Here is a 24,018-nt window from a genome sequence, read left to right as displayed (position 1 = left end):
TATAACATTGTAGAATCCTCAGGAAGAGGTGATTTAAGACATGGCTAGCTAGCTAGCAACTAACATCCATCCGCAGTCGCCAGTGTTTTAGCTACTTCTAAATCACTAATCATCGCCTCCATGGCGACAAATAACGTAAGTTTCTCACAAGTATCATCACTGCAGGACGAGGAATAGCTAAACATGCTTCACGACACATCGTAGGAGGATACAATAGCTCACTGGCGTCATCGCTAACAAAAGATAGCGGTTTTGAATGTAAACAAATGCCATGGGTGGATCTACACCCGACATCCACTGTAATGATACCAAGTATAATAGCGTATCTATTCAATACTACTATGATTACATCAACATTTTTTATCATCACAAAATCTTTTTTCTTTTTTTTAAAATTCATATCATGTTTATAAAGTCAAGAAATATTTTAAAAACTTTGAATAAGACCAATGTATGACCATGTAAGTACTTGGTATCGGAGCAATACCTCAATTTGTGGTATCATCCAAAACTAATGTGAAGTATCCAAACAACAGAAGAAGTGACTATTACAGTTTAACAGAAGTGTAGATAGAACATGTTGTAACAGAAAAAAGGCAGATATTAACAGTAAATGAACAAGTAGATTAATAATGCATTTTTACAGATTGTCCCTCATAATGTTGACAAAATAATAGAATATAAATGACACAATATGTCACTCCATACGTCAGCAGACACATTAGGACAAGCTAAAAGACAAGTTGTCTATTATGTTCAGTATTTTTTGAAGGCCAAAATTGTTCTTCAATTGCAATAAGAGACATAAGTTTAATGCAACATAAGATTTTTGTTCTAATATAGCCAATAATGCATTTTTTTTGGTGGTCCCTTTTATTTAAAATAGTATCGAAATACATTACGGTACCAAAATATTGGTATATGGACAACCCTATTGTGTGTGTGTGTGTGTGTGTGTGTGTGTGTGTGTGTGTGTGTACTGTTTTGGATAATGACCAAAATCTGTGTGGTAAAACAGTAGTTTAGGTCAGTGAGCATCCTTTGACTTTCTTGGCACCACCTATTTCAAAAGAAAAAGGTGGTGCCAAGAAATCGTCGCTTTCTTGGTCCCAATCGCTCTCGCTGCTGGTGGCCACGATTGTAAACAATGTGCGGATGTGAGGAGCTCCACAACCCGTGACGTCATGGGCATATCGTCTGCTACTTCCGGTATAGGCAAGGCTTTTTTATCAGCACCAAAAGTTGCGAACTTTATCGTCGATGTTCTCTACTAAATCCTTTCAGCAAAAATATGGCAATATCGCGAAATGATCAAGTATGACACATAGAATGGACCTGCTATCCCCGTTTAAATAAGAAAATCTCATCTCAGTAGGCCTTTAATGTCTTTTGACATATCAGGGCCATTTAATGATGACTTGACATGAAATTACTCCATATGGTTCGTTTTAAATGGGAAATACCAGACGTTAAAAGTGTGTCAAACAAAGCTTTAACAAAGGGACCGCTGCATTTCTTGGGCCACCAATCACTCCAAAGTGAAGCAGAGACCATCAACGACCACTCAACTGTAATGTAGCACTTAGAGAAGATTTGTTTTTGCAGCCACAAGGATTCAGGCCAAATACAAAGGCTACCGCGTGAAAGGCGACTACCAGAAGCAGAAAGATGCCGGTGAGTGTTTTGAACGCTTGCACAAGTGTATCATGTGAGGCGGTCACATTAACTTGTTCTCTCTTGGCCTTCACGTAAACAGCCACTAAGATCGAGAACTGCTTTCGAGGCATGATGGCAAGAAAGGAGCGAGAAAAGAGGGAATGGGCAGTTCGGATCATCAAGAGGTACACATGACGACTAGTGGTGCTTTCGGACAAGATGGCCGCAACAGTTGAAATGAATTCCAATGTGTTGTAGGTTCATTAAAGGTTTCATGACCCGAAATGATCCTTCCAGCGCTGACAACAGAGAGTACCTGGCATACGTGAGGCAAAACTATTTGACTCGGCTCAAGGAGAACCTCCCAAAGACGGTCCTGGAGAAAGACTCTTGGCCCACCCCTGCGCCTGTAATGAACGAGGTGTGTGCGTGCGTGTGTTTGTGTGTGTGTGTGTCTGTCAGTCACAAGCTGCTTCAGCAGTAACTTATGATGATACAGCACTGTGCCATATTATACAAAACCCGAAACTATTGAAGTTGGCACGTTGTGTAAATCGTAAATAAAAACAGAATACAATGATTTGCAAATTCTTTCAATCTATATTCAGGGTCAGGAACACTTCAGAAAACCACTGTCAGTAACTACAGTTTGTCGGTACATCTGTAAGTGCAAGTTAAAACTCTACTATGCAAAGCCAAACCCTTTTATCAACAACACCCAGAAACGCCGCCGGCTTTGCTGGGCCCAAGCTCATCTAAGATGGACTGATGCAAAGTGGAAAAGTGTTCTGTGGTCTGACGAGTCCACATTTATAATTGTTTTTGAAAACTGTGGACGTTGTGTCCTCTGAAACAAAGAGTGAAAAGAACCATCCGGATTGTTCTAGGCACAAAGTTTAAAATCCAGCATCTGTGATGGTATGGGGGTGTATTATTGCCCAAGGCATGGGTAACTTACACATCTGTGAAGGCACCATTAATGCTGGAAGGTACATACAGGTTTTGGAGCAACATATGTTTCTATCCAAGCACCATTATCATGGGCGCCCCTGCTTATTTTAGCAAGACAATGCCAAGCCACATGTTATAACAGGGTGGCTTATTAGTAAAAGAGTGCGGGGTACTAGACTGGCCTGCCTGTAGTCCAGACCTGTCTCCCATTGAAAATGTGTGGAACATTATGAAGGGTCGAAAAATGCCACAACGGAGACTCCGGACTGTTGAACAACTTAAGATCTACATCACGCAAGAATGTGAAAGAATTCCACCTGAAAAGCTTCAAAAATTGATCTCCTCAGTTCCCAAACGTTTACTGAGTGTTGTTAAAAGGAAAGGCCATGTAACAAAGTGGTAAAAATGCCCCTGTGCCACACACAAAGTGCCAACTTCACTGGTTTTTGGGTTTTGTATATGAATACAATAGAATGGATTATAATCGAATAGAATGAATATTTCACTGTACACAAGGTGGACAATTGTCAGGAGACAAATTGCACTAAAATACCAAAATTATCACATATAAAAACATAAAATAGACACAATAAGAACAGAGTGTTGCGATTAAGTTGCATGTCTGCAAAAGTCATGTCCCCAAGATGCAGACGGAATGGCAGGAAGCAACTTGAAGCTGAGAATGATGTTTTCATTCCAACCCCACAGCAGAACACCAGAACGCGTGTGGCTCGGAGCGCCGGCGAAGTGTAGCAACACAAGCTAGATTAGCATAGCGAGAAGAAACCAAGCAAGCATAAAACTTCAGCCTAGAACACACACACCCCCGCAAATGTAAACAGTCACCAGTGGCGAACAAGAAACCCAGACCGAGTGAACCATAAGGCAGGTATGAATTAGGGGTGTGCTTACTACCACACAGGTGAAAACGCTAATCGCAAAGTAAATGCAGGCGCGTACTGCTAGAAACCCCGGCAACAAAACGTAAAAGAAAGAAACCAAGTGGCGCAGGGAACAGACCTGTAGACTTAAACATAGGAACACATATGCTATGTCCTGGGCAACAAGTCATGACACAGAGGTTAGGTAAAAATAGGAATAAAAGTAAAAATAAGTTATGAAAAAAAATACTACATTGCTTGTTAATAGCTGTGTAACTAACTCTACACCAGGGGTCACCAACCTTTTTGAAACCAAGAGCTACTTCTTGGGCACTGATTAATGCGAAGGGCTACCAGTTTGATACACACTTAAATAAATTGCCAGAAATAGCCAATTGGCTCAATTTACCTTTAATAAATGTATATATATATATATATATATATATATATATATATATATATATAAATGGGTATTTCTGTCTGTCATTCCGTCGTACATTTTTTTTCCCTTTATGGAAGGTTTTTTCTAGAGAATAAATAATGAAAAAACACTTAATTGAACGGGTTAAAAGAGGAGAAAAAAAGGAAAAAAAATGAAAATCTAATTTTGAAACATAGTTTATCTTCAATTTCGACTCTTTAAAATTCAAAATTCAACCGAAAAAAAGAAGAGAAAAACTAGCTAAATCGAATCTTTTTGAAAAAAAAAAATAATAATTTATGGAACATCATTAGTAATTTTTCCTGATTAAGATTAATTTTAGAATTTTGATGACATGTTTTAAATAGGTTAAAATCCAATATGCACTTTGTTAGAATATATAACAAATTGGACCGAGCTATATTTCTGACAGACAAATCATTATTTCTTCCAGATTTTCCAGAACAAAACTTTTAAAAGAAATTCAAAAGACTTTGAAATAAGATTTAAATTTGATTCTAAAGATTTTCTAGATTTGCCAGAATATTTTTTTTTATTTTAATCATAATGATTATTATAATAATTATAATTTCACAAATATTCTTTGTCGAAAAAACAGAAGCTAAAATAAAGAATTAAATTTAAATGTATCTATTATTCTTTACAATAAAAAAAAAAAATGTACTTGAACATTGACTTAAATTGTCAGGAAAGAAGAGGAAGGAATTTAAAAGGTAAAAAGGTATATGTGTTTAAAAATCCTAAAATGATTTTTAAGGTTGTATTTTTTCTCTAAAATTGTCTTTCTGAAAGTTATAAGAAGCAAAGTAAAAAAATAAATGAATTTATTTAAACAAGTGAAGACCAAGTCTTTAAAATATTTTCTTGGATTTTCAAATTCTATTTGAGTTTTGTCTCTCTTAGAGTTATAAATGTCGAGCAAAGCGAGACCAGCTTGCTAGTAAAAATAAATAAATTTAAAAATAGAGGCAGCTCACTGGTAAGTGCTGCTATTTTAGCCATTTTAAGAACAGGCCAGCGGGCAACTCATCTGGTCCTTACGGGCTACCTGGTGCCCGCGGGCACCGCCTTGGTGACCCCTGCTATACACTAAACAAAAATATACAATGTAAATGATTTATTGAAAATATTTTCTAAAAATGGGTTTGGGTTATTTACTAAATACTATTATGTCTCCGAATTATACATTTGGGCAGCATGGTGGGACAAGGGTTAGTGCATGTGCCTCACAGTACGAAGGTCCTGAGTAGTCCTGAGTTCAATCCTGTGTGGAGTTTGCATTTTCTCCCCTTGACTGCGTGGGTGCCCTCCGGGTACTCCGGCTTCCTCCCACCTCCTAAGACATGCACCTGGGGATAGGTTGATTGGCAACACTAAAATTGGCCCTGTGATGAGGTGGCGACTTGTCCAGGGTGTACACCGCCTTCCGCCCGAATGCAGCTGAGATAGGCTCCAGCACCCCCCGTCTTCCCAAAAGGGACAAGCGGTAGAAAATTGATGGATGGATAGTATGTCTACAAATTATATATTTTACTGTTACAACCATTTTTTGATTGTATCCTGTTTTCTGTAATTTTATTTTGAAAATACATTTGACAACATTAATTCATTATTCTGTTTTAATATATATTTATTATTATTTTTTGTAAATACCCTTTATTTGTATGAACATCTCAGTGAGTCATAAAATGCAAAAGAATGAAGTGAAAAATAAAATGTGTGATTATTTGTTACAAATATTTGATGCTCCTGTATCGCAAAGAATAGCACAATAATTTGCTGTGATATTATTTTGTCCGTTGTGCAGGCATCCCAGCTGCTAAAAAAGCTCTACATCCGCCACATGGTCCGTAAGTACGTCCAAGGAATGACCGAGGAGAGAAAAGCACAGGTACAACCCCATACACTTAAAAATAACTTCATAATAAATTCATGAAGTTATTTTTTATCATTACAATTTGTTTGCAGCTTGAGTTAAAAGTCCGGAGCGGCTGCATGTTCAAAGACAAAAAGGAGAACTACCCCTTCAGTGTGTGCAGACCCTTCCTGGACACCAGGATAGGTGAGACTGTGTTGTTATATCCTCACTCATCTTAAACCATCACTCGCCATTTGTACTTGCATCTATTCTAATAAGGCACTGAATACATAAGCATGAAAGTCATGCAAGCGATTCGTCACGAGCACGTCAAATACGCCGTCCCCGTGGTCAAGTATGACAGGAACGGCTTCAGGCCTCATCCGCGGCAGCTCGTCTTCACTCAGGAAGCCGCCTATCTAGTGGAGGAGGCCAAGATCAAGCAGAGGATTGATTACAGCTCGCTGAAAGGTAACAAGCAGGGGGATTAAACAGAGTATGTAAGGAAAGTGGCGACATGTGTCTTCTTTTTTTATTCAGGCGTTTCCGTCAGCAACCTGAGTGACAACTTCTTGATCCTCCATGTTGCATGTGATGACATCAAGCAGAAGGTAGATGGGAGGATGCATTGGTGTGTTTAAAAGCCTGTACCTGAACTTCCTTCTGATTTACAAACCCCGTTTCCATATGAGTTGGGAAATTGTGTTAGATGTAAATATAAACGGAATGCAATGATTTGCAAGTCCTTTTCAACCCATATTCAATTTAATGTACTACAAAGACAAGATATTTGAGGTTCAAACTCATAAACTTTTTTTTTTTTTTTCCAAATAATAATTAACTCAGAATTTCATGGCTGCAACACGTGCCAAAGTAGTTGGGAAAGGGCATGTTCACCACTGTGTTACATCACCTTTTCTTTTAACAACACTCAATAAACGTTTGGGAACTGAGGAAACTGATTGTAGAAGCTTTGAAAGAGGAATTCCTTCCCATTCTTGTTTTATGTAGAGCTTCAGTCGTTCAACAGTCCAGGGTCTCCGCTGTCGTACTTTACGCTTCATAATGCGCCACACATTTTCCATGGGAGACAGGTCTGGACTGCAGGCGGGCCAGGAAAGTACACACAGTCTTTTTTTACGAAGCCACGCTGTTGCAACACGTGCTGAATGTGGCTTGCATTGTCTTGGTGAAATAAGCAGGGGCGTCCGTGAAAAATGGCGCTTAGGTGGCGGCATATGTTGTTCCGAAACCTTTATGTACCTTTCAGAATTAATGGTACCTTCACATATGTGTAAGTCACCCATGCCTTGGGCACTAATGCACCCCCATACCATCACAGATGCTGGCTTTTCAACTTCGCGTTGATAACAGGCTGGATGGTTCGCTTCCCCTTTGGTCCGGATGACACAATGTCGAATATTTCCAAAAACAATTTGAAATGTGGACTCAGAACACTTTTCCACTTTGCATCTGTCCATCTTAGATTATCTCGGGCCCAGAGAAGCCGGCGTTGTTTCTGGATGTTGTTGATAAATGGCTTTCGCTCTGCATAGTAGAGCTTTAACTTGCACTTACAGATGTAGCGACAAACTGTATTTGGTGACAGTGGTTTTCTGAAGTGTTCTTGAGCCCATGTGGTGATATCCTTTAAAGATTGATGTCGGTTTTTGATACAGTGCCGTCTGAGGGATTGAAGGTCACGGTCATTCAATGTTGGTTTTCGGCCATGCCGCTTACGTGGAGTGATTTCTCCAGATTCTCTGAACCTTTTGATAATATTATTGACTGTAGATGTTGAAATACCTAAATTTTTTTGCAATTGCACTTTGGGAAACGTTGTTCTTAAACTGTTTTGCTCACACAGTTGTGGACAAAGGGGTGTACCTCGCCCCATCCTTTCTTGAGAAAGACTGAGCATTTTTTGGGAAGCTGTTTTTATACCCAATCATGGCACCCACCTGTTCCCAATTAGCCTGCACACCTGTGGGATGTTCCAAATAAGTGTTTGATGAGCATTCCTCAACTTTGTCAGTATTTATTGCCACCTTTTCCAACTTGGCATCAAATTCTAAAGTTAATGGTTATTTGCAAAAAAAAAATAGTTTATCAGTTTAAACATCAAATATGTTGTCTTTGTAGCATATTCAACTGAATATGGGTTGAAAATGATTTGCAAATCATTGTATTCCGTTTATATTTACATCTAACACAAATTCCCAACTCATATGGAAACGAGGTTTGTACCTTTTGCTTTATAGGGGGATCTTGTTCTGCAGTGTGACTTCCTGTTTGAGGCCCTCACCAAGCTGTGTGTCATTACCAACAAGCCGGACCTAATCCAGGTAGTCCAGGGCAGGTAAGGAGATGTCACTGTGGCTCCATGTTAACACCATATTAATGATGTTGTTGTTACTGTGTGTGCAGCGTGCGATTTGACATCCAGCCCGGCAGGGAAGGCTTTGTGGACTTTCGGAGCGGCCACGAGTCGGCGGTCTACAGGGCCAAAAATGGCCACTTGACTGTGGTGAGCGTGTGTAAAGGCCACTTGGGTGTGGGATAAGCGTGGGCATTCACTCTTTAAACATATCTGCCATTATGTCCTTCTCAGGAATCAACAAGAAGCAGATGATTTGTGCACCGACCCTCGCTCTGCATACTATAGTAACAGCCACTCTATGCTGTTATTGCCAATATTTCCGTCGTGGAGTGACTAGTTAGAGTAACAGAATGTTGAATCACATCCACCATCTTTAATGAGACAAATAGACACTTAGAAGCATTTCTATTTAAATCCTCCTAAAACACTTATAATAAAGAGGGCACCATCATAATAACTGCAATGTTTATACGTTCTACTCTATTACATTTACTTTTGTTTACTCTTAAAGTTGACTAGTGTTCTTGTGTATTTGTATTTTTTTTATATTGTTTTTAATGTATACCTGTACTTTTACTACAAAACCCAAAACCAGAGAAATTGGCACTTTGTGTAAATGGTAAATAAAAATCCTTTTCAACTTATATTCAATTGAATGGACTGCAAAGACAAGATATTTAATGTTCGAACTAAGAAAGGTATTTTTTTTGTTGCAAATAATCATTAACTTAGAATTTAATGGCCGCAACACATTGCAAACAAGTTGGCACTGGGGCATTTTTACCACTGGGTTACATCGCCTTTCCTTTTAACAACACTCAGTAAATGTTTTGGAACTGAGGAGACCAATTTTTTAAGCCTTTCAGGTGGAATACTTTCCCATTTTTGCTTGATGTACAGCTTAAGATGTTCAACAGTCCGGGGTCTCCCTTGTGGTATTTTTGACGCTTCAAAATGCTCCACACATTTTCAATGGGAGACAGGTCTAGACTACAGGTAGGCCAGTCTAGTACCCACATTATTTTAGTATGAAGCCACGCTGTTGTAACACGTGCAGAATTTGGCTTGGCATTTTCTTGCTGAAATAAGCAGGGGCGTCCATGATAACGTTGCTTGGATGGCAACATATGTTGCACCAAAACCTGTATGTACCTTTCAGCATTAATGGTGCCTTCACAGATGTGTAAGTTACTCATGCCTGGGCCTCTAATACACCCCCATACCATCACAGATGCTGGCTTTTGAACTTTGCGCCTAGAACAATCTGGATGGTTCGTTTCCTCTTTGGTCCGGAGGACATGATGTACACAGTTTCCAAAAACAATCTGAAATGTGGACTCGTCAGACCACAGAACGCGTTTCCACTTTGCATCAGTCTATCTTAGATGAGCTCGGGCCCAGCGAAGCCGGCAACGTTTCTAGGTGTTGTTGATAAATGGCTTTGGCTTTGCATAGTAGAGTTTTAACTTGCACAGAGGTAGCAACAAACTATAGTTACTGACAGTGGTTTTCTGAAGTGTTCCTGAGCCCATGTGGTGATATCCTTTACACACTGATGTCCCTTTTTGATGCAGTACTGCATGAGGAATGTAAGGTCCACAATATCATTGCTTTATGTGCACTGATTTCTCAAAATTCTCTGAACCTTTTGATGATATTACGGACCGAAGATGGTGAAATCCCTAACTTCCTTGCAATAGCTGGTTGAGAAATGTTGTTTTCTTAAACTGTTTAACAATTTGCTCACGCATTTGTTCACAACGTGGTGACCCTCGCCCCATCTTTGTTTTTGAATGAATGAATGAAGCTACCTTTTATACCCAATCATGGCACCCACCTGTTCCCTATTAGCCTGTTCTAAATAAGTGTTTTTTGCCACTCATACCAGCTTTTTTTAAACATGTTGCAGACATCAAATCCCAAATGAGGTAATATTTGCCAAAAATAACAAAGTTAACTAGTTCAAACGTTAAGTATCTTGTTTTTTCAGTCTATTCAATTGAATAAAGCTTAAAAAGGATTTGCAAATGTTTTTATTTAGGATTTACACAACCTGCCAACTTCCCTGGTTTTGGGTTTTGTACATTTACTTTTGTTTACTTTTGCAATTGACTACTGTTGTCGTGTATTTGTATTTTTAGTTTTGAAGTTGTTTTTAATGTATATCTGTACTTTTACTAAAATATGTTTACTTTAAAGTATCGTGTACTTGGCTACATTTTAAAGTCTTATTGAGAGGAAGAAAAAAAAATAGCATCTGCAAAAAAGTAGTAAGTTATGGGCGAGATAAAGACATATTCTGCAGAATGATGAGGATTTGTTCCATTTTTTGCACGTTAAGTCATGAATAGATGTGTCATTAAAGAACATCTGTGTCAACGTTTGTAGCACTTTTTTAATTTTCCGCAGCACATAGGAGACCGCTTAAATGTAATATAGAAGTAGAGTTTTAGACATGTACTTAAGTAAAATATATTATTATTATTATTATTATTATTATTATTATTGGTGAGGCACTGCCTCCTAGTGGCCATCTTCTTCTTCTTCTGCCTCCATAGATTGCTATATTTAAAATAACAACTGGAATGTGAATAATCTCCTTTAACATGATTCCAGTGAGGTGGGGGGACAAAAAAATAGGTCAAAAGTGCACTTTCACTCCATTAATTTCAAAATAAAAGCACAGCAAAGTGACTGCGGTGGTCAAAAGTGCTAAAGTGATTGTTTTGTAAAAAAACATTATATTTGTCCCCACTTTCTCATCTTCAAGTTTCAGCCGGACAGTCAAAAGTGGAGAAGCAGAACCGTACTGTATGCAATGTACACTAAACTACAGAACGGGCTTCTCAAATGCTTTGACCTCCGCTTGTAAACACAGCCGAGGGAGGGTGTTATCATTATGACCTCAGGTTGATGATTGGCGAAGCTTTAAAGACGTCAGCGGGCCAAGGTTTATCGGGATGTTGAGTTGAATCAGCATGTAGCTGACACTCTCCGTAGAAGAAAAAAAAAGATGGGAAAAACGACAGCAGTGACGCTACTTCTTCTGGTATCATGCATCGGCGGGACTTTTGGTGAGTGCCTGGAAATGTTCCTTAAAAGTCTAAACAGGACACTAAATGTTTGTGTCCTTCTCTGATCCAGGGCAGTCCTGTGAGGTCAAATGTGGGCAAATGTCCGTCTCGTGCTCCTGTCACCCAACGTGCACCTCTCTGGGGAGCTGCTGCGCAGACTATAAGGAATTCTGCGTGGAAACATTGCCGCACTCTGGTTCCATTTTGGGTGGGGTGGATTTACTTGTCCTTAATGCCACGTTTGACAAAGGATCCCCACTTGTGTGCAGGTACTGTACAACTTTTCGAGTATGTATGTAAACATCCCTTGTGTGCTTAATAATAAAAAAAAAATAACGTCATTACAAACTGACATTTCTGGATATATACAGTTTGCTTCAAAGGTTAGGTAAAATACGATGATAACCATAGAACTGTAATTGGATGTAGGAAAGGGTCAAAGTGCTTTGTGCTGTAGACCAGGGGTTCTTAACCTTTTTGACCTCGGGACCCAAGTTCTCCACTACAGAAATATCAAAAATAAACGCTAAATTAGTAATCCAATCCAATCCACTTTATTTGTATGGCACATTTAAACAACAGAAATGTTTCCGAAATGCTGCACAACAATATTAAAAACAATATTCAAATATTATCCTTAGCTCCACCAATGACTGAATAAAAACAGAAAAATAAATAAATATAAAACCTATATAAAATAAATATGATTAAAAACGTTTTTAAAGGGTAAAACCAACTAAAACAATAAATAGAAATTAAAATTTTAGAAACACAGAGGACCACACAACTCACGTAGTATTAAAAGCCAAAGAATAAAAATGGGTCTTAAAGGGGAACATTATCACCATTTCAAAAGGGTTAAAAACAATAAAAATCAGTTCCCAGTGGCTTGTTGTATTTTTTGAAGTTTTTTTCAAAATTTTACCGGTCCCGTAATATCCCTAAATAAAGCTTTAAAGTGCCTTATTTTCGCTATCTTCGAAACCACTATCCATTTTCCTGTGATGTCATACAGGGCTGTCATTACAAACAACATGGCGGTTACCACAGCAAGATATAGCGACATTAGCTTGGATTCAGACTCGGATTTCAGCGGCTTAAGCGATTCAACAGATTACGCATGTATTGAAACAGATGGTCGGAGATAGCGAAAACGAAATTGAAGAAGAAATTGAAGCTATTGAGCGAATAGCTATTGGCGCTATTCGGCCATAGCGTGGGTGTACCTAATGAAGTGGCCCTAAGCATGGCTGCCTTATTAGCATCGCCGGTAAAATGTGCGGACCAAACGATCAGGACTTTCGCATCTTGTGACACTGGAGCAACTTAAATCCGTCGATTGGTAAATGTTTGTTTCGCATTAAATGTGGGCATCTAGTTTCAAATGTACATACAGCTAGCGTAAATAGCATGTTAGCATCGATTAGAGTAGCATGTTAGTATCGATTAGCTGGCAGTCATGCCGCGACCAAATATGTCTGATTAGCACATAAGTCAACAACATCAACAAAACTCACCTTTGTGATTTCGTTGACTTAATCGTTGCAAATGCATCTGCAGGTTATCCATACATCTCTGTGCCATGTCTGTCTTAGTATCGCCGGTCAAATGTGAAGACACTCTGGAAAATTCAATGCGGGTCTGGCGGCAGATTTCTTGCCAGTGGTGCAACTTGAATCCCTCCCTGTTAGTTTTGTTACACCCTCCGACAACACACCGACGAGGCATGATGTCTCCAAGGTTCCAAAAAATTGTAGAAAAAATGGAAAATAACAGTGCTGAGACCCGATGTTTGTAATGTGAAAATGAATATGGCGGGTGTGTTACCTCGGTGACGTCACGTTCTGACGTCATCGCTAAAAGACCCATAAACAGAAAGGCGTTTAATTTGCCAAAATTCACCCATTTAGAGTTCGGAAATCGGTTAAAAAAATACATGGTCTTTTTTCTGCAACATCAAGGTATATATTGACGCTTTCATAGGTTTGTTGATAATGTTCCCCTTTAAGGAGGGACTTACCGTATTTTTCGGACTATAAGTCGCAGTTTTTTTCATAGTTTGGCCGGGGGTGCGACATATACTCAGGAGCGACCTATGTGTGAAATTATTAACACATTACCGTAAAATATCAAATAATATTAATCATCTCAGTCGCGGAAGAGACGAAGAAAATGTCAGCAATCATCACACACACGTCAGCAATCGTCACATACACGTCAACCAATAAGAATTCGGCGGGGGAGGGTCATGGCAGGGTCATGGCAGAAGTGCATTGTGGGTCATGGAATGCTAACTGCTATATGCTACTGCCGTAGCTATTAAAGTGGATCATTTCATCATTGGCAGTAATTTGTAAAAACTGAGAAGGGCTGAACAAAAATGGCACCGAAAAGGAAATCATGTACTGCATATTACACAATATCAAATAATATTATTCATCTCATTCGCGGAAGAGACCAAGAAAATGTCAGCAATCGTCACACACAGGTGAACCAAAAATAATTTGGCGGGGGAGGGTTGAACAAAAATGGCACCGAAAAGGAAATAATGTACTGCAGATTTCAAGCTGGAAGAAGTGAAATATGCAGCAGAAAAGGACAAGAGAAAGCGGCGAATACCTTTGGAGTTGGTAGAGTTGTTTAGAAGCGACATCGAGGAAAAATATTTCATGGGATTTATCGATTAGGAGTGACAGATTGTTTGGTAAACGTATAGCATGTTCTATATGTTATAGTTATTTGAATGACTCTTACCATAATATGTTAAGTTAACATGCCAGGCACCTTCTCAGTTGGTTATTTATGCCTCATATAACGTACACTTATTCAGCCTGTTGTTCACTATTCTTCATTTATAACCGCAATTGCCTTTCAAATGTCTATTCTTGCTGTTGGATTTTATCAAATAAATTTCCCCCAAAAATGCGACTTATACTCCAGTGCAACGTATATATGTTTTTTCCCTCCTTTATTACGCATTTTTCGGCCGGTGCGACCTACATAGTTCCTGAAAAAGAAAGGTAGAAAAGTGCTTTGCAAGTACAACCCATTTACCATTTTACTTTATACCTTTTGTTTTCGCCCTCTTTTTGTGCCCTAACCCGGGTTAGAGTTGGAATTTGGGTTAAGGTTAGGATTAGGGTTGGGGTTAGGTTTACAGGTTAGGTTTAGGATTGGGGTTAGGGTTGGTGTTAGAGTTAGGGTTAGAGGTTAGGGTTAGGGTTAGGGTTAAAGAGGGTTAGAGGTTAGATGTTAGAGGTTAGGGAGGGTTGGGGTTAGGGTTAGGTTAGAGTTAGAGGTTAGATTTTAGAGGTAAGAGAGGGTTAGGGTTAGGGTTTCCATTCTTATCCTTTCCATCTTTTGTAACTGAGCTACTGTGTGGAACAATTTCCCTTGTGGATCATTAAGAGTTTGTGTCTAAGTCTGTCACTAAATGGGTTATACTTGTATAGTGATTTTCTACTCAACACGGCGCAGTGGGAGAGTGGCCGTGCGCAACCCGAGGGTCACTGGTTCAAATCCCACCTAGAACCAACCTCGTCAGTGGGAGAGTGGCCGTGCGCAACCCGAGGGTCACTGGTTCAATTCCCACCTAGAACCAACCTCGTCACGTCCGTTGTGTTCTTGAGCAAGACACTTCACCCTTGCTCCTGATGGGTGCTGGTTGGCGCCTTGCATGGCAGCTCCCTCCATCAGTGTGTGAATGTGTGTGTGAATGGGTAAATGTGGAAGTAGTGTCAAAGCGCTTTGAGTACCTTGAAGGTAGAAAAGCGCTATACAAGTACAACCCATTTATCATTTAACACTATTTCCACATTCACCCATTCACACATACATTCACACACTGATGGCGGGAACTGCCAATCAAGGGCCCTAACCACGACCCATCAGGAGCAAGGGTAAAGTGTCTTGCTCAAGAACACACCATACGTGACGAGGTTGGTAGAAGGTGGGGATCGAACCAGAAACCCTCAGGTTGCTGGCATGGCCAATCTCCCAAATGCATCACGCCGCCCTCCAGGACACAAACAGAAACAGGGCTAATTTCCCCTATGTCCCACTCTCCCTTGTGGAGGGGGTCCGGTCCGATCCGGTGGCCATGGATGACGTACTGGCTGTCCAGAGTCGGGACCCAGGATGGACCGCTCGTCCAGAGTCCGGACCCAGGATGAACCGCTTGCCTATGTATTGGCTTGGAACATCCCTGTGCTGCTGATCCGCCTCCGCTTGGGATGGTTTCCTGCTGGCTCCGCTGTGAACGGGACTCTCGCTGCTGTGTTGGATCCGCTTCGGACTGGACTCTCGCGGCTGTGTTGGATCCATTATGGATTGAAATTTCACAGTATCATGTTAGACCCGCTCGACATCCATTGCTTTCGTCCCCTCCAAGGTTCTCATAGTCCTCATTGTCACCGACGTCCCACTGGGTCATCATTGTCACCGACGTCCCACTTGGTGTGAGTTTTCCTTGCCCTTATTTGGGCCTACCGAGGATGTCGTTGTGGTTTTTTTGCAGCCCTTTGAGACACTAGTGAATTAGGGCTATATAAGTAAACATTGATTGATTGATAATGTTAGCATATGCACAACAAAAAAAAATTCAGTTTCAAGTGGAACTCTTGGAGACTGAAATGTAAACATTAGTACTGACACACATGACAGCGCATGATATAAATGTAATTCTCCCTACTTTGTAAGGTATACGTTCCAGAGTTGTGCTTCCTTGTCTGACGTCATGTCACTTTTTACATTGTGTAATTTGAGCGTGGTCATGTGACTGCTCGGCTCCATTCGATTGGTGAAATGAAGTCAAACGTCACTATTGGTGAAACAAAGTCATGTGACCGTGCCCGCTGGACAAAGTCTCTCTAACAAGCCAAAGGAATATGTTTTTTGCAAGCAGTAATCAATAGATTACAAATTAATATTATGATGATATTAATAACTGGAGCAATCGGAATAAAACTCAATGCAAGGGGGTAAAAATAGCGTTTCTTTTTCACAAAAACACTCAAAAGTAAAAAGTATGTCGCATTAAAACTAATGTATGTACAATTTATCCAAAAAGTTACTTCACAACAGGAGTAAATGGTGCACGTTACTCCCCACCTGTGGTCTAAACCTTATTTCAGTTATTTGGATCTACCTGGCATTCGGTGTTTGTGTTTTCAGGTTCAATGGTGACACCGACACTGTGGGCTACGTGGATGAGAGCGGGCGGGGTCACTGCATCGCCCCGCTCTTGTACCAAACTGGATGGGTTAGCTTGCACGTCTCCTCCGATAACGGCACGGCGTTCAATCGAGCTGGAGCCTGGCTGTCAGGTTTGAGCTTTACACTTTGTTGTAAAGCAGGGGTCGGGAACCTTTTTGGCTGAGAGAGCCAAGAATCCGAATATTTTAAAATGTATTTCCGTAAGACCTGTATAATTTTTTTTAAAACATTGAACACATCTAAACGCTTGCATTTTTAAGTAAGACCAACATTACTAGAGTATAATAGGTCTCTTATTCTTTGTAATAACATTGATATTCTGAAGCTAACTGTGGAGGGGGTGTGGCCTGTGGGCCTGCAGCGAAGCGGGGTGTGCCAGGACCGGCCTCGAAATCAGCGACAGGTGCGTAGACAACCCACCTGGGCCTTGTTATCTAATCACCTGTCGCTCTGTTATAAGCAGCAGCCAGGAGGAGAGACAGGGTTGGAGCTGGAGCCAGAGTGCGAAAGAGAAAAAGACAATTGCTGGAAAGCAACTGAGAGACTTATTGAAAAATAAAAAAATATCGTAACCCTGAAACAGGCTTTCATGTCGGTGCTTGGTGGTCTGAAGAACCCACAGGAGGGCAAGCCCTAAAAAAAATTATAATAAAGTGCGTTAGAAAAAACGATGGATGGATTCAAATGCATGAGCATGTTTAATATTTTGAACGTTATTTTTAACACTTTGATTACAAGTGGAATTAGTCATTACTTATTGTGTTAAGCAGTGTTTGCTCAGATTTATCTGCGAGCCAGATGCAGTCATCAAAAGAGCCACATCTGGCTCTAGAGCCATAGGTTCCCTACCCCTGTTATCAAGGAACTGTGTACAGTGTTCCCTCGTTTCACATTGGTGTTCCCTTCCAAAAAAAACCCCGCTTTAAGTGAAATCCCTGGAGTTGAAGTTGATTTTTTATGTGTTTTTGTTCATTTTATATTTTTTTCGTTTACCATAAATGTTTTTTTCATTAACAGGAAGTTTTTTTTTCATTTACTGTCCATGCTTTTGTGTTTACAGGTTGTTTTTTTTAATTTATGTTTTTTTCCTTTACAGTACTGTACAGCTTATGTTTTTTTGTTTCTTATATACAGTACAGGCCAAACGTTTTAAGACACCTTCTCATTCAATGGGGTTTCTTTGTTTTCATGACTATTTACATTGTAGATAGTCACTGAAGGCCTCAAAACTATGAATGAAGACATGTAGAGTTATGTACTTAACAACAAAATGTGAAATAACTGAAAACATGTTTTATATTCTACTTTCTTCAAAACAGCCACCCTTTGCTCTGATTACTGCTTTGACACACTCTTGGCATTCTCTCGATGTGAGTGACTCAGGCCGGTGACTGGAGTGTGCTCGCTAAAACTGACATGCACGGATTATACTTATATGACCCAATCCCCCCCAAAAAATCAATCGGCACAAAAAGTCAACAAACATGTCACCCATATCACAAGCTGCTCACTGAACTTTTGTAGAAAAACTACTAACCACCATACAAAAAACAAAACAAAAGACACCCATTTAAATCGTTGTTAGGCATGATGGGAAAAATGCAAAAAAAAACTCTCCACCCTTATACATTTTACTCTTAGTATCGAAATAATAGCATTTAATAATTATCCATCATAGTATTATAGTATGTACACAGATATAGGTATACAGATATACACATACAAAAGTCGACTGGATGCAAAGTGATATATATATATATATATATATATATATATATATATATATATGTATACCGTATTTTTAGGAGTATAAGTCGCAACTGCCGAAAATGCATAATAAAGAAGGGAAAAAACATATATAAGTCGCACTGGAGTATAAGTCGCATTTTTGGGAGAAATTTATTTGATAAAACCCAACACCAAAAATAGACATGAGAAAGGCAATTTAAAGTAAATAAAGAATAGTGAACAATAGACTGAATAAGTGTACGTTATGTGAGGCATAAATAACCAACTGAAAAGGTGCCTGGTATGTTAAAGTAACATATTATGGTAAGAGTCATTCAAATAAATATAACATATAAATATGCTATACGTTTACCAAACAATCTGTCACTCCTAATTGATAAATCCCATGAAATCATATACGTCTAGTCTCTTATGTGAGTGAGCTAAATAATATCATTTGATATTTTATGGTAATGTGTTAATAATTTCACACATAAGTCGCTCCTGAGTATAATTCGCAACCCTGGGCCAAACTAAAAAAACTGCGACTTATAGTCCGAAAAATACGGTGTGTACTGTGTGTATATATATATATATATATATATATATATATATATATATATATATACATACATATGTACATATATATATATATATATATATATATATATATATATATATATATATATATATATATATATATATATATATATATATATTAGGGCTGTGAATCTTTCGGTGTCCCACGATTCAGTAAGTGAATTATATTGACATGCTGACATGCTAGCAGAGTAGTTGATTTTTTTGAAAAAAGCTTTTATATTTGTAAAGGACAATGTTTTATCAACTAATTGCAATAATGTAAATTTGTTTTAACTATTAAACTAACCAAAAATATGACTTATTTTATATTTGTGAAAATATTGGACACAGTGTGTTGCTATGCTGAAATTATAACTAATATTGATACTGTTGTTGATAATATTCATTTTTGTTTCACTACTTTTGGTTTGTTCTGCATCGTGTTTGTGTCTCCTCTCAATTTCTCTGTTTATTGCAGTTCTGAGTGTTGCTGGGTCAGGTTTGGTTTTGTAATTGAATTGCATTGTTATGGTATTGCTGTGTAGTGGTTTGTTGGATTGATAAAAAAAACAACAAAAAACATTTTTTAAAAATGAGAATCGATTCTGAATCGCACAACAGATTTGATTCGTATTGGAATCGATTTTTTCACACAATCATATTAGGAGTGTGGGAAAAAATCGATTCGAATGCGTTTTGTGATTCAGAATCGATTCTCATTTTTTTAAAAATCGATTTTTTTTTTTTTTAATCAATCCAACAAAACAATACATAGCAATACCATAACCATGCAATCCAATTCCAAAACCAACCCTGACCCAGCAACACTCAGAACTGCAATAAACAGAACAATTGAGAGGAGACACAAACACCACACAGAACAAACCAAAAGTAGTGAAACAAAAATGAATATCATCAACAACAGTATCAATATTAGTTATACTTTCAGCATAGCAGTGATTAAAAATCCCTCATTGACATTATCATTAGACATTTATAAAAAAAACAAAAACAAAAGAACAATAGTGTCACAGTGGCTAACACTTGCATCGCATCTCATAAGCTTGACAACACACTGTGTCCAATGTTTTCACAAAGATAAAATAAGTCATATTTTTGGTTCCTTTAATAGTTAAAACAAATTTACATTATTGCTATCAGTTGATAAAACATTGTCCTTTACAATTATAAAAGCTTTTTTTTTAAAAATCAACTACTATGCTAGCATGTCAGCAGACTGGGGTAGATCCTGCTGAAATCCTATGTATTGAATGAATACAGAATCGTTTTGAGTCGGAAAAATATCGTTTTTGAATCGAGAATTGAATCGAATCGAAAAAATTGATATATTGTCGAATCGTGACCCCAAGAATCGATATTGAATCAAATTGTGGGACACCCAAAGATTCACAGCCCTAATATATATATATATATATATATATATATATATATATATATATATATATATATATATATATATATATATATATATATATATATATGTATGTATGTATGTATATATATATAAGCATGCATACTAAAGTAACCACACGCTTTATAAACTTTTCTCATACAGGCATTAACATTTTCTCACATTTCTCTCGTTTAAACACTCTCAAAGTTCAAACCTTTGTGGATTTAAAAAATAGGTACAGTACACCACTGTAGTAAAGAATGAAACCAAAGATCAAAACCTGTTTTTTAGGGCTCTAGGATTTTTTTTCTTTTACCTATAAATAAGCCAGGGTTTTATCACAAAGCCCGCAGCATTTCCACACATAACCAGAGTCACCCATTACTTTTGGGTCTCTAATCCTGCGCTTTTGGCTTCGTCCTGCATTATAAACGTGCGAGAGGGCATCCATTTCCAAAATAAGCCAGTCTCATCCATATTAAACACTTGTTCAGGATTATATCCCACTTCCTCAATGATGACTTTAAATTTGATTAAAATTTTGAGACTGTTTGGGAGAAAACTTGCAAACATACAGCAATAAAGAGCCACACTGCTCGCATCAAACAATTGTGTAAATTAGGTAAGCTTAATGCATTCTGTACTGTGCAGAACACATGGCATGAAGAAGATTGATTGACAATGGTCTACAGTCCCTTAGCGAATCAGGACGCAGAACACCATGCACATTCATACATTGTTAAAAAATTACACACTCAAAAAAAATCTGTTATAAATCAACCGTGTTGTAGCGAGGGAACACTGTACTGCATTTTCTACATCACACAGAGAGGTGCACCCCCTGGTGGTGTGGAGTGTGACATGCACTGGTTGTTTCACGCAGTGCACACGGGCAAGTTAGACGCCAAGTTCAAGGCCACGCTGGTCAACTCAACAAAGTGGCAGTACTACGGCACGCCTCAAGTTGGGGGCTCCCTGGAGATGACGTGGGACACGTCACTGGTCCGAGAAGACCGAGTCAACATTGAGCTGTGGGGTTATAGAGAGACAGGTGAGTCACATGACCTCTCATTGAGAGAGATGGGGATATTCAGTGTTGTTCAATATCTCCTTTTAGGGAAGCCCTATTCAGAAGAGTGGCAGGCAGAATGGAAGTATCTGTACTCCCTTGCCAAAGATCAACCCAACAATGGCGCCTTCAGCTTCGTGCCACAGCCAGCTCTTCTCTTCTCCAGCTGGGAGCTCGGTGCAGTCCGCGTCAGCTCCAGCGTCCACTCTGACGGCATATGGTACGTACGTTATTGTCAGACCGTACATGTTCATGTCTTGTTTTCAGACAAATTTTTTTCCACCTCGTTTTTGTACCCCAGGAATGTGCAAGCTGCATGGACCGAGGACCACGCCCTGGCCTGGCACCTGGAGGACAAGTTCAGGGAGGACTCTCAGGCCTGGGCCCTGGAAAAATGTTTGGCGTGGGATCAGCTGGAAATCACGCTGCCAAACTTCCTCAGCGAGATCATCGACTGCCCCTGCACGCTGGCTCAGGCCCGAGCTGACACAGGAAGGTTCCATGTAAGTCGCCTAATGACCTTATGTTCATCAGAATCATGAAGGAGTTCATATTTAAGATTTCAGAAGTCCCACAATAATCTAGCCTTGATGCAAGAATTTAGGCCGGGTGTGTCAAATTAATGGCCTTCATAGCCTGAAAACAATGTCAATGAAGAATTTAATTTTTATTGATAACTGTAATAAAATGTTGACCTCTTTTTGACGGTCTCAAGCCGTCGTCTTGCGGGTTCCAGGAACCACCAAGGAAAGACATGCCTTTGAACAGGTTTTGACTTGCTTTATTTTCCAACACAAACTTGTCTGCGGTCGGGTCCCTCTTCTGCTGCGTCTCCCGTCTCCCTCAGCACGCCTCTCGCTTTCCGTCTCCGTCGTTGTATGTGTTTCTCTCGCTCCGCACCATCACCAGCCCCGTTCTCTCCTCCTTCTACCCTTTTATACAGCGAGAGGAGATACGTTAATCATGTACAGGTACGCGATCCACACACCTGATCTCGTTTGTGGCATCGCTCCCGGCACGCCCCGCTTCACCGCTCGCTCGCTCGCTCGCTTGCTATCCCCGCCTCCTTGCCGCCATCTTGGTGCAAGATGTGCCCTGCCTCTCTGTCGGACCGTCAGATCCGCCTATCCACAAACATGTAGGCAATATTATTTGATACAAGCTTTTTTTTGTCATTGAATCCCTTTTCTGAAAAAAAAAAAATCCCCACTAGCTGAACTTAAATATCTGCTTGTCACTTTGACTTTTGATTACAAAGCAAATGTTCTAAAGGTTTGTTGGCAAACAATGATAATAATCAAACAAAGCGACCCTTCTGGGCTTCTGTAAAAGCAATGAAAATGAGTGTGATATCTTGATTTAGACCAGGGGTGTCCTAACTAAGGCGTTGTCAATTTAGCCTGTGAGATGGCACAAGTTCCACAAGTAAACTGGGCAGGCAGGGTGTTTACATATTAAATTTAAATGTCTTGCATCTTGATTGGTGCTTACATACCAAATTTTGGGTGGACAGTGTGAGTGACTCAGGCCAGTGACTATGCAGTATGCTTACTAGAACTGAAATGCACAGACTTTACTTATATGACTCAATTCAAACACCCTTCCCTAGTCATAGCATGAAAAAAAAAATCAATCGGCACAAAAAGTCAACAAACATCTCACACATTCAGCTGCTCACTGAACTTTGTAGATATTATAAAAACAGCTAACCACCATAGAAAAAAAATCTAAATTACACCCATTTAAATCCTTGCAAGGCATGGTGGGGAAAAATGCCAAAACCTTATCCATTTTACTCTTAATATCCAATTATACATTTAATAATTATCCATCATATTTCTATAATATGTACATAGATATAAGCATAGACACACACACACACACACGTGTAAATACATACATATATGTATGCATGCATGCATGCATACAGTACAGGCTAAAAGTTTGGACACACCTTCTCATTCAATGCGTTTTCTTTATTTTCATGCCGATTTACATAGTAGATTGTCACTGAAGGCATCAAAACTCTGAATGAACACGTGGAGTTATGTACTTAACAAAAAAAGGTGAAATAACTAAAAAAAAAACATGTTTTCTATTCTACTTTCTTCAAAATAGCCCGCCTTTGCTCTGAATACGGCTTTGCACACTCGCGGCATTCTCTCGATGAGCTTCAAGAAGTGCGCCTAATCAGAGTTGATAAGTTAAATTTCTTGCTTTATCAATGGGGTTGTGACTATCAGTTGTGTTAGGAATGAGAAGGTGTGTCCAAACTTTTAGCCTATAATGTATATATATATATATATATATATATACAAAGAAATCCCGATATTTGGACACAAATGCAATTTTATTATCAGAATGTTATCCAGGAACGTTTTTCTTACATGATTAACATGATTTTTGTTGTGATTAACAAAAGTTAATTTTGAAAGCCCCTTAACTTCTTCCGCTTATCCAAGGTTGCGTTGCGGGGGCAGCAGCCTAAGCAGAGAAGCCCAGACTTCCCTCTCCCTTCGTCCAGCTCTTCCCACATAATGCCGAGGCGTTCCCAGGCCAGCCTGGAGACATAGTCTCTCCACCGTGTCCTGGGTCTTCCCTGTGGTCTCCTACCGGTCGAATGCACCCTAAACACCTCCCCAGGGACGGGTTCGGGGGGCATTCTGACCAGATGCCCTAACCGTCTCACCTGGCAAATAACATTTGCATAGTAAATGTCTTGGCCACGTCTACTGTAATTGTTAGCAATGTTGCATTATAATGTGTAAA

At 39.2% G+C, this 24,018-nt stretch overlaps 2 protein-coding genes across 3 annotated transcripts in view; both read left to right on the top strand.

Moving 5' to 3' along the window:
- myo1hb (myosin IHb) overlaps window positions 1-10,547 on the top strand; it is a 61,815-nt gene extending 51,268 nt beyond the window's left edge. Inside the window, exons 24-33 of the mRNA XM_061875761.1 lie at window positions 1,606-1,674; window positions 1,757-1,841; window positions 1,915-2,077; window positions 5,738-5,821; window positions 5,899-5,992; window positions 6,068-6,259; window positions 6,329-6,399; window positions 8,050-8,147; window positions 8,216-8,315; window positions 8,400-10,547. Of these exons, the coding sequence (XP_061731745.1) occupies window positions 1,606-1,674; window positions 1,757-1,841; window positions 1,915-2,077; window positions 5,738-5,821; window positions 5,899-5,992; window positions 6,068-6,259; window positions 6,329-6,399; window positions 8,050-8,147; window positions 8,216-8,315; window positions 8,400-8,420 (977 nt within the window). The 3' untranslated portion in view covers window positions 8,421-10,547. The remainder of the gene's footprint in view (window positions 1-1,605; window positions 1,675-1,756; window positions 1,842-1,914; window positions 2,078-5,737; window positions 5,822-5,898; window positions 5,993-6,067; window positions 6,260-6,328; window positions 6,400-8,049; window positions 8,148-8,215; window positions 8,316-8,399) is intronic.
- A 579-nt stretch (window positions 10,548-11,126) lies between these two features.
- Window positions 11,127-24,018, top strand: part of susd2 (sushi domain containing 2) — a 27,976-nt gene continuing 15,084 nt past the window's right edge. Inside the window, exons 1-6 of one of the 2 annotated variants that reach the window (XM_061875759.1) lie at window positions 11,127-11,242; window positions 11,313-11,511; window positions 16,415-16,566; window positions 21,064-21,231; window positions 21,298-21,469; window positions 21,551-21,752. In XM_061875759.1, coding sequence (XP_061731743.1) covers window positions 11,182-11,242; window positions 11,313-11,511; window positions 16,415-16,566; window positions 21,064-21,231; window positions 21,298-21,469; window positions 21,551-21,752 — 954 coding nt within the window. In that variant the 5' untranslated portion in view covers window positions 11,127-11,181. Of the gene's footprint in view, window positions 11,243-11,312; window positions 11,512-16,414; window positions 16,567-21,063; window positions 21,470-21,550; window positions 21,753-24,018 lie in introns of both variants that reach the window. The other variant, XM_061875758.1, reaches the window with a different exon arrangement.

Source organism: Nerophis ophidion, linkage group LG17, assembly GCF_033978795.1.
Source record: "Nerophis ophidion isolate RoL-2023_Sa linkage group LG17, RoL_Noph_v1.0, whole genome shotgun sequence".
Classification (NCBI taxonomy): Eukaryota; Metazoa; Chordata; class Actinopteri; order Syngnathiformes; family Syngnathidae; genus Nerophis; species Nerophis ophidion.
The sequence above is the reverse complement of the archived record's forward strand: the minus strand, read 5'-3'. Positions and strand labels throughout refer to the sequence as shown.